At 40.2% G+C, this 11,580-nt stretch overlaps 1 protein-coding gene across 1 annotated transcript in view; it reads left to right on the top strand.

The window, feature by feature from the left end:
- Window positions 1-11,580, top strand: part of dyrk2 (dual-specificity tyrosine-(Y)-phosphorylation regulated kinase 2) — a 28,782-nt gene continuing 17,202 nt past the window's right edge. The window contains 2 exon segments of the mRNA XM_082510318.1: window positions 1-89; window positions 92-157. Coding sequence (XP_082366444.1) covers window positions 38-89; window positions 92-157 — 118 coding nt within the window. The 5' untranslated portion in view covers window positions 1-37.

The raw sequence follows: 11,580 nt of genomic DNA, 5'->3' as shown, positions 1-11,580 counted from the left end.
GTGGGAGGAGTAGGTAGAGGAAGAGGAGGGGTGGCTAATGGAGGAAGAGGAGGGGTGGCTAATGGAGGAAGAGGAGGTGTTCTGCACAGTTGAGTCCAGAGGAGAGGAGCGGCCGCCATGTTAACCAAGAAGCCCGTAACCTCGGTCCTTCCGACGGGTGAGCATACCCTTTGTATCCGACAGAAGGCACCTGAGCCGGGCCACGGTTGAGGAGATGCCCCAGTGTTTCTCTGGCTGTCTTTAACGGCAGCTAGTGAGTGAGACACGGAGGAGCAGAGCGGGGAGGGCTGGGGGCTGTGCTAGCTAAGTGGCTCCAGTACGAGCAGCCCTCCAGGCTCGCCTTTTTCGGTCTCTGCTCTTTAAATTAAGCATAAAAGCTGGGAGCTAGCTGGGCTGACAGCGGGAGAAGTGAAGGAAGGAAAATCAGCTCTGTCCGTCAGGTTAATTTTTAGCAAACAGATGAGAAGTGACAGCAGCAGTAGCTTTTCCCACAGTCTCTCCTTGCTCGGTTATTCCTTCTGCTCTCCGTCAAGCTGCCTTTGTCACCGTGCTACTCCTCGGTGTCCTGGCTCTCCTGGTGCCCTGTGTGTGATGTTAGCTTTGCTGGTTTCTGTGTGTTTTGCGTGTTTTCCGTTGCCGGGTAATTCTTGGCCTCCGGCTCCACGGACAGAAATAAATCTTCGGTCAGAGGTCAGTTGGTTTGCTCCACATTAAAGGTATGGTTTCCCCCTCCTATCACTTCCTAAAATCTTAAGGAGCTTGACAGCCTCATGCTGAGCGTTACAGCTGATATTCTGCCTTTATATTCATATAAGGATTCAGTGGCTTTGTGCTAGCATGGAAGCTCTTCATACACTCCTGGCGTCTGTGTTTGAACCATTAATACGAGATTAATTCGCTCTCCAGAGGTTTGACGATTGTGCTTGGTTTTATTTTTATTTTTTTTATCATACACTTAATGTCAATAAATACTTTGATGGTTGGAGGCAGTTTCATTTTGCGTGATGAGCCTGATTGGTATATTAGCATTGCATTAATGCTGTTAGTGTGAGGAAGTCACAGCAGAAATTACTTATGGTATAAACAGATTAAAGGGCGTAGCCATCCATTTCTGCGTGGACTGTTGTTTTGAAGCCTGAAGGTTGGCCATAGTGGTTATTTTGAAGCTTTATTAGCCATAAACTCCTTTATTTACACTGATGCTATTTTTGGCTGGTGTATTCATAGACTTTTGGACATGTTGGATATAGACAGCCGCTGGTTTTTGGTCTGCTGTTTTGAAGCCACAGCTTTGGCCCATTTAGATGTTTTCTTGAAACCGGATGTGGGGCAGACTTGGGAAATTGTTAGCTTGGTTAGCTACTTTAATACTCTACTACTTTAAACCTTTGTTGCTGTTTTGTTTGTTTGTTTGTTTGTTTGTTTAAGGACGTGACCCTATTTTGGAGCAAATGTATAATATGTACAATTTACTTTCTTGTTAAATAGGGTGCTGAAAAGGCATTTAAAAATATTAATGAGTTGTTAGCTGATGTTAGCGCTTGCTAGCATCATGATATTAAATGGAGTTCTAACTTTTGCTCATGGAAAATGTGTTTATATTTGAGCTAGGAAGTTGTTAGCTAGCCTGGTTAGCGAGGTACCAATTCACACTGTGATATAAAATGGTAGTCTAATCTTGGCTAGTGAAAATGGGCCTTAAATATACACACATGGATGTAAAAGCTAATGGTAGCCACAGGAGGGGTTACCTAGGGAACTATTCAGCAACTAGCTTGGTTGACAAGGTGATAACCAGGGTTACTGGGTTTTGGAAAACAGGCTTTATGTTTTGCTTATTGAGGTTTTGGAGACTCTTGACCACTAACCATGTGACTTAACTTATCCACCATTCTAGATGTGTGATAACTAAGGGAAGGGATCAAGTAAGTCCCCGATCACCCCAGTTGTGAGGTGGAAAATGAATATCATTTTTGTGAGCAATTTGTGGATTTTTATGGCAATCGTTGGAAAAATGATCGCTAAAGTCAGTCACGTAGGTCCCCTGGCAACTCACCTGTTGCTAGGGTAAAAGACCCCGACTAGTGTGCAAAAAACTTGTGATTGCTGCAGTCACAGTTTCAGTGGAAATGAATTGACTTGTGTACAAATTTCATCCAGCTGCTAAAACGCTGAAAAGTGCGACACAAAATGTAAATGGAGGTTTACCTTTAAAGTAAAAATTACACCTTTAACTTCATTTTTACTTTTCGTGTTTTTTTTGTTTTTTTTTTGTCAGTGTTGTAAATCGAACAATTTCTGCAGTCTCTCATAGTATAAGGCCCTTACTGGTCACCTGTGGCAATTTTATTTTGACTGTGTTGTTTACTGTCGTGTACTGTGGACCATACTATTTTTACTCTTTATCGTACTGGTAGCACAAAACAAAAAAATCCTTGTGGGATTTTTTGAGCATTAGTAACAGTCACACCAGTCTCAAACAACCCTTGTTTAAGAGTAGAATCACATACACAAACTACAGTCCCAGACAAAAGTTTAAGATCACTTGGGTGGGATTTGTATTTTGCATTGTTGGATCTTAACAAGGTTTCAAGTAGAGCTTCAACAAGAAGAAATGGGAGTGAGACAAAACATTTTTTTGAGGATGCAATTTATTGAAAACAACGCTTAAACTGAAACAGGCTATATATACACATGTATGTGTATACATACACATGCATGTATGTACGTCCTTATGGCATCTGAGGATAACGTAGGGATGTGTTGTGCAAGGTGAAACGAGTATTTCTTGTTTTCAAGATTTGCTCTTATTAACTTGGCACAGTAGTAGTAGTTCTTTTGACTTCCTTGATTGGTGTTGGCATATACCTCATTTTGGTAATAATATCTAGGTTTTGTTGTGCTGCCTGTTTCTGTTTGTTTTTACATAACAACCCAACTATTGTTACTGTTAAGTTGTTTTTCACAAGTTTATTTCAAACTGTGTTAACTAGAGCAGGGCGATATGGCCAAAAATATTTATCACGATATATATTTGAAAATTTGCGATAACGATATAACCGACGATATAATTGATGCGAGACAAAATACAACTCCACAACATTACTAGCGCAAAAAGACAACCTTCCATTTATTTTCACTTAAACAAGAAGCTGGTTTTTATGTACATTAAAGCTTTATAAAAATGTAACAGTGCAAATGCAAATTCCTTGCTGAAAGTTTAACCAAAAGGCATTTCCAGTAGAAATGGGCTGACATATCCTGAGCAGAACCATGTATAATATCCACTGAAGTTAAAAAGAGGTGCTTTGCAACATTAAACTGCAGTGTGCAGTACGCATTTTTCGGACCATAAGGTGCACGGGATTATAAGGCACATTAAGCGAAACAAAGCAGTCAGATAAATCAAACTTTATTAAACTCATTCTTCTTGCTTCCTCCACTTCTGTACCATTGATTCATTAATGTTGAATTCTCTGGTAGCTGCTCTATTCCCATGTTGTTGCAGTCTATTAATGACTAACCTCATATTGTGGATGGATTATCTCAGTTGTTCTCCTGACTGAAGTTTGGTCCGTTTACAGCATCCTGCCATGCGATTGCATTTGTCTCTAACCATGAAGAACCTTCACGTTAACTTTTATAAGTGGAAAAGTGTTAGTGTTCGTCCTCCAGCTTCACTGTTTATGTTATGCTAACATAGCTGTGTCGCTAGCGATCACGTAGCACATCATTATATACCAGCTAGCCCAACTTCAGTAACCCTACAAACGTCACTGCTGTTTAGTTTCCTGTCTTCATTTATGTTGGAAGTGATAGCAGAGCTGTACGTTTGATTTTTTTCAGAAATCTCTCAGTCAGAACATGCTATATCATGCTTAGGTAACTAGCGAAACTAGCGAGCTAACTTCCGCTAGCTTCCTGCTAACTTCTAACTCCGTTAAATGTAATAACTTTTGTTTTCATGGATGCCTGGAAGTTAAACTTTATAGTTACACCTGGTAAAGCAGCAATGCTGATCATTTTATTAAAGATGAAAGAATTTAGACAGTTTTTAACTCTAAGTGATGCTGCAGTGTTGTTTGACCTGAAGCATACGGAGTTTAGGACCCAGATTACTCCCAGATTTAAGAGCATCTTAGTCCGACAAATACGACAATAACGACGGCCGCTTGCATGTTCTGCAAAAAAATGTGCTTTGTTGTGTATCTGACGGACAAACACCAAACCAGTTCCACATCACGGAAGTTGCACCATTTTTACAAACCAATTCTGGTTCATCTGTTTCACTCAACAATCGGCCATGTGCGTATGAAAACAAAGGCACTGCGCATGCGCGTTTTACTCCCATTCTATCGCGATATTTCATTTTCCTATCGTTGCCTAACATTATACCGGTATTACCGTGAACGGTATAATATGGCCCAGCCCTAGTGTTAACTCATCTTCACTCTAATTCTACAATAAACATATTTAAAAGAAATATCACGTGCTTCATGAAATAAATAACAGGTAATTTAACCTTTTTAGGCCTCATATATACAGCAAGGTGTATGTCAGGCAGTTGTGCCAAATTTATTTGAAGCTTGTCTTGTGGATAATGTAAGGGTGTTATGTGTAGTAGCATGAAGTATATGCTTTGCAATGTATTATGCTATCTTTAGGAACTAAGACATTGCAGTTGAGTTTGATTGCACATTGCTGTATTCAGTTACAGTGATGTAAACAGAGGCAGGCAGCCAGATGTAACATAGCTCTGATATTATTGCTGTCATTTGCTCAAAGCCAGCGATGTGCTGTCAGTAATGAAGTTTAAACAGTGACTGATACAGAGTATAATTACTCTGTGATCACAGTCCTGTTTTTGTCATTTAAACTGTCAGACTTGTAGCAAGCTTTCCCTGCTCATCCCTCATCCTCGTCTAACCACCTGCTTTATAATCAGTTCATTAGCTGCTTGAATCAGAGTCTGTTTCCTGCTGTGTGCTGGCAGTTTGTGCCAGTTCATGCACTGTTTCCAGATCTGTGTCCCAGTTTCTCACTGTACACCAACAAGCATGGGGTGGATGTCGTAATGTTGACGCTGCGTGCTGACAAATGTCTGTTAAACTGACTCTGCTGCAGCAGCACACGGGGTTTTAAAAGGTGCTTTTGAGAGGAGGGCGGAGTTTGCAACTGTCTCGGTTATCTGTGTCAAAGCAGATGGTGCCTGGTTATCAGAATACCCACATTCAGAGAGTTTCTGTCTTTGAAAACATCACAGCTGCTTGTTTACAAGTAGTGCTGATCATCACTCTCGCAGATAGATCGACAAACCTCGTTAATGTGGGTTTTTACCAGCTGCTGCTAATTAACAGTGATTCTGAAATGGAAAGGTTTGGATGTCATCGGACTGATTTGTTCTTGTTTTCCATTTGAATGCACTACTGCTTAATTCTTGTTTCTTAACACGAGTTTTCCCAGTTTCCCTGTCTTTATCTTCATGTATCTGAGTGTCTGTGCCATAAAGTGACTAGTTTTGACTTCTAAAGGGCAAAAATAGGTGAAACTGTGAATTTTCTGATATTAATTTTCTTGGTGATTTTACCCAGAAATCAGGTTTCAAAGTCCAAACAGTGAAAATGTGGCAGAATTTGTGGCTTTAAAATAAAAAGATGCTGCTGAAAGGGAAGTGAAAAGTTAAAAAGGCGAGGCAGCCTGAATAAGTATGATGACGGCATCCGATTTCCATAATTAAACAGAAACATGAATACCCAGCACATACCTGCCTCCTGAGGCGATAGGTTGATGCTTTAGTCCAGCTCTTGGTTTAACCGCTGCTCTTTAAAAGTAGAGTTTGGATGAATTACAGTTTGAAAAGTCTTCACATGTGTGACTGAACAGCAGCAGTACAAGTCAGTTTACATCTTCATGACTGAAACAGTTTGTTTACCCTCCTGCATAGTAATGTTAGCACACCACCAAAGGAACAGCAGCATGTGTTGATAAAAACATACAAGTAATTAATGGCTTTACTGCAATTTTTACACTTTGTAAAGCCACCCAGGTTCTGTTGGACCATTTGGCTGAGCACTTTTGGTCCCCGGGCTGCATGTTTGACACCTCTACATTAGTGGATTGCCCAACCAGAGTCCTAACAGCCAATCGGCAGCTTCAAAACTGAGGGACTTTGACTCCACAGCTGTATGTGCTGCTAAATTTGGGTGTCATTAACACCCAGCCATGGGCGTCTGTTTTTAAAAAAAAATTTTTTATGATACTTCACTCACTATTTTTACAGTGTTAGAAGTAGGGAATAGTGTAGAAGTTCAACTAAATGTCAGTGAGTCATCTACAGGACCCTGTGAGGGACAGCATGCTGTGACTTTGGGAGCTTCGTAGTTTTTTTTTTTTACCCACATCTTTTATATCTCCAGCACCTCTGCTGGCTTGTGACATTGCTGAGCGTCACAGCGCTGACTTTCCCACTCGACCGGTTGAGCAGCATGCCGAGCATGCCTGCCGGCTCTCTGGCATTTCCAGCTCGGTGTTGAGTTTGCATTCAGAGCGCTGCTTTTCCACTCCGGTAGCATGCATTTGTCGGGCTCGCAGTGAGGCAGGCTGTGTGCGCCTTCAGTACAGATCCCTGTTACACTATCAGTACGTGTTGCAGGAGCCCCTGCAGAGTTGATGAAGGGCTGAGAGCCCAGCAGGACACTGGATGGTCTGAGTTAGAGCCTGAGCTGCTCTGGAGATTTAACCTCTGCTTTTAATGCTTTTATTGGCTGATAATTTTATTTTTCTGACTGAAGCAAGGACTTTAACCCTTTAAAACCGGTCGGAGCGGGCACGCTCCGTTTTGTGTAACTATTTTTAAATCCCTGTAGAACTGCAACCACGTAAGCTAACGCAATAATTTTTTTTGCATATGAAACCGGAGGAGTTGTACTTACACCTTATGCCATCAGCTTGTCCTTGGTCACGGTTCCCTTCCACACATAGCTTTGCAAAAACTGCATAAAAAGCGCTTGCAACAACAAAATCATAATATTCCAGAAACACGCTTTGCCAATCCGATCAGCTGTTCGTAACACTTCCTACGTTGGAACAGACGTCAGCCCGAACTATCGCCTATCCGCCATTACCTGGCCCGAAACCGAAAGTGATGTCACTTTCGCGGAAATGTATTTTTATTTTACCATCAGGGCCTCATAAGCCTATACTGGTGTTTTTAAAAGTTATGTTTGACTTTATGACTTTCTTTGTCATTTCTGGGATGCTTAGAGCTCAAATTGCACTGCTGGAAATAGTTTATTTTGATGCATATGCTGTTTTTTTTGCAAATTTGCATTGTAATATTTATTTTCATTTTTCCTGCAGTATATAAAAATTGGTGTATTTCAAAAATAAAACTATGAAGACACTTAAAATAAATTTCCTGTGGTGGGAAACTATTTTGTGCAACTTTTTTGTATTTACAGTTAAGGCTGTGCTCGATTATGGCAAAAATGATAATCACGATTATTTTCACTGAAATTGAGATCGCGGTTATTTGACGATATTTATTTAACCCTTTAAGACCTACTATAGAACCAAGTCCGCCAGAGCTTATATTGTTTTTTTTACATGTTGTAGTGCCATTTTTGGGAGCATTTCAATTTGCTATGCCACTGTTATAGCCCATATTTTAATAATATGTATGCATTAAGTCCATAGTAACTACATTAATTGCAAAAAAGTGCAATAAACTACAAAAAAATTGAAAATCGTTTTTGGTTGTTTTACATATATTTCTACTTGGAGAAATTTAAGAGGTTTATCCCTCAAAACTTTAAATACAAAAAAGTTGCAAAAAATAGTTTACAACAGGAAATTTATTTTGAGTGTCTTCATAGTTTTATTTTGGAGATACACCAATTTTTATATACTGCAGGAAAAACGAAAAAACAATCCTATGATGCAAATTTGCAAAGAAAACAGCACGTGCATCAAAATAAACTATTTCCAGCAGTGCAATTCGAGTTCTAAGCATCCCAGAAACTATTCAGAAAAGTCAAACATGACCAGTATAGGCTTTTAAGGCCTACAAGTAAAAACTACATTTCCGTGAAAATGACGTCACTTCCGGTTTCGGCCAGGAAATGGCGGACATGCAATAGTTCACACTGACGTCTGTTTCACTGTGGGAAGTGTTACGAACAGCTGATCGGATCGGCAAAGCGTGTTTCTGGAATATTATGTTTTTGTTCCTGCAAGCGCTTTTTATGCAATTTTTGCAAAGCTTTATGTGGAAGGAAACCGTGACCGAGGACAAGCTGATGGCATAAGATGTAAGTACAACTCCTCCGGTTTCATATGCAAAACAAATTATTGTGCTAGCTTACACGGTTCAGGTTCTATGGGGATTTAAAAATAGTTACACAAAACGGAGCGTGCTGCTCTGACCGGCTTTAAAGGGTTAACAATGACTTTAAAAAATAATATAAAATAGTGTGCAACACCACTGAAGTTTTTTTTTACCTCTCTTTTCAACCAACGGCAGTCACTCTCCTCTCCAAATAGTTTCTGCTTAGCTTTCAGATCTTCCTCGGCTCCTCTTAATCAGCAGTCTCCAACCTTTTTTGCGCCACGGACCGGTTTATGCCCAACAATATTTTCACGGACTGGCCTTTAAGGTGTCACGGATAAATGAGGGAGGGGCTAATAATCGGCTCAGTCATTTTTAATGATCGTTGAAAGTCCAGATCGTAATCGTGATTAAAATTCGATTAATTGAGCAGCCCTATTTACAGTTTTGAGGGATAAGCCCCTTAAATTTCTCTAACTAGAAATGTATGTTTTAAAAAAAAAACAAAAAACGATTTTCAATTTTTTTTTTGGAGTTTATTGCACTTTTTTGCAATTTATGTAATTACTATGGACTTAATGCAGACACATTATTAAAATTTGGGCTATAATGGTTGTATTGATGTATATCAACTTGAAATGCTCCCGAAAATGACACTACAGCATGTAAAAATATAATATAAGCTCTGGCGGACTTGGTTCTATGGTAGGTCTTAAAGGGTTAAGTTTCTTTCAAATTTGTTAAGTAAGAGTTGTAGTAAACATTAGGAGTCAGCTGATTTCTGTATTTTCAGGCCTGACAGAGACATGGATTATAAGTAATCAGACACTGATAACAAATATACACTGGCATTCAATATTAAATCTAATTGTCCACGTTCAGAGTAAAAGAAAAAATGTTTGCAAAGTTTATTGCAATGAATTGCAGCTAAACTAAAACTGTTTCCAAGTCGGCTTCAGAAAGTATCGCTGTACAATATCTGCTCTGAACCTCTGAAAAACACTATCCATCTTATAAAAATGGGGTAACCATCAGTGCATTTTCCTCGTATGTTTCCTCTTATTTATAAATGTATTTCAAGCTTCAGTAAATTAAACTGTATGTAAAAATAAAAGTCGTTTTGTGATCACAGTCGTGGTGATTTTCCTTTGGGTAAAATCCATAGTCTCTTTGATGGATGTCAAAAATGGTTATATGCAAGAAAAAACAGTTTTCACAGTGAGGTATATTTCTGTCCGTGTACATGCTGTCATAATGTGCAGTAAGGGCTCTCTTTGCTCCGTTGTTTCTCCATGATGAAATGCCTTGTATGTGTTTTTGTACAGTTTCTGTCATCCCTGGTTGTTGCTGTTTGCTTTTGCTCATTTCCTGTTTATTATATTTTATGAGCCAGATGTGATAAATATGGCTGAATCTGTCACTTTTACATGTTGTACTGCGTCTTCTTAGATAAAAGTCAACAATAACAGTAGTATTAAAGCACTTTCATTTTCCACTAAGAAACAAATATTAAACTTTGAGCTGTTTTTTGTGGCTGCCTGCTATCTTAGCTGCTAGCATGACCGTCCATTCTTGTTGTTAGCGTAGCTTTGGCCACTGTGCTCCTTTTCTCTGTTTGTGATTATGCCTTGAGCTTGTTCAAATTGCTTGTAGCAGGAGGCTGTGGGTAGCCCTGGCATGTATTTCTTCAGGTTGGCTGTGTCTGCCATAGGGCCTGGTCTGTCAGTCAGAACAGGTTGTTAAAGTTTGAGATGCTTCGGGGACAGACGCCTCTGTCTCCACAGTAAGGTGCATTCCTCAAGTATTTTTAGTGTAACGTTACCTACCGTCATGCATGTTTGCCATTACTCAAATGCTGTTGTGACTCAAACAGAGAGGATGTCATGTTTATTAGCATCTTTGGCTTCAAACAGCAGCTTCGTTCATTTACTGGAACTTTTTCAGACTGTGGACACTTCTGCAAGCTAATTGGGTTTTACTCATGACAGGTAACCAATAATCGAACCGGAGATCTTTTGTTTGCTATGCTTATGCTATGTTCTGATCATTGAAAAATCTCAGCAAGTCTCTGTGTGGCCAACAACAGACACACATTATGCCCATATCGTGGTCTAAACCAATCAGAGATAGTCAAAATTAAAAGTGCCTCAAAAGCTTCGAACTGAATATCTTACTTGGACTATCTGTTTATTTTATATATCTTGAGATATTTGAAGTTTAAATTTCAGCTCACTGAAGCACTTTAAGCACAATAACTTTTTCAGCACTGTATTTTTCGGACTATAAGGCGCACTTAAAATATTTTTATTTCCTCAAAAGTGCGCTTTATGTATGAATTTTGGTTGTGCTTACTGACCACAAACTGATTTTATGTAGTACATGGCGCTCAAAAATCTGTCAAAATGTTTTAGTATGACTTTGGTAAGCTACGAAGCCGCACCGCTTGATGGATTGTTGGAGCATTACAGCTACTGTAGTCAGGAGAACTTTGTGTTGACAATAGGGCTGCCTCGATTAGTCGACTAGTCACGATTACGTCGACTATCAAAATCATAGAATACTAATAGTCGACGCGTCGTTTGAAGCTTTGTAAGATCCCAAAAGACACAGGAATAAGTAGTAGGATTTAAGAGTATAATAACGGACTGAAACAGAAGATGGCAGCACTGCATGTACAAGGATGCCAGCTGCCGTTAAACCCAGAAGAAGAAGCAGTGTCCGGTATCGTAGCTGTGTCCAAATTCAGGAACCGCATCCTTCTGTGCCCACATTTGTAGGCCGATTACGTTACAGCGACACGACGAAGACGGTCCAAATTCGAAGACTGACAAATGCGGCCCACAAATGTGCCCTTGATTTCCCCAGATTTGAAGGATGGGTTGGGTGTATACTTCGTGGCCCAGCCTATCCCAGAATTCATAGTGCGGCCCTGCTCAATTTTCAACTATGGCGGCTGCTAGTTAGTTTTAATATTACTGTTATTATTCTCTCTGGGTCACAAAATCGTGGCTCAAGAGTTGGGAGTTCGCCTTGTAATCGGAAGGTTGCCGGTTCGAGCCCCGGCTTGGACAGTCTCGGTCGTTGTGTCCTTGGGCAAGACACTTCACCCGTTGCCTACTGGTGGTGGTCAGAGGGCCCGGTGGCGCCAGTGTCCGGCAGCCTCGCCTCTGTCAGTACGCCCCAGGGTGGCTGTGGCTACAATGTAGCTTGCCATCACCAGTGTGTGAATGTGTTTGTGAATGGGTGGATGACTG

Source organism: Aulonocara stuartgranti (assembly GCF_965226115.1).
Source record: "Aulonocara stuartgranti genome assembly, chromosome: 17".
Classification (NCBI taxonomy): domain Eukaryota; kingdom Metazoa; phylum Chordata; class Actinopteri; order Cichliformes; family Cichlidae; genus Aulonocara; species Aulonocara stuartgranti.
This window is presented reverse-complemented; position numbering and strand designations above follow the sequence as displayed.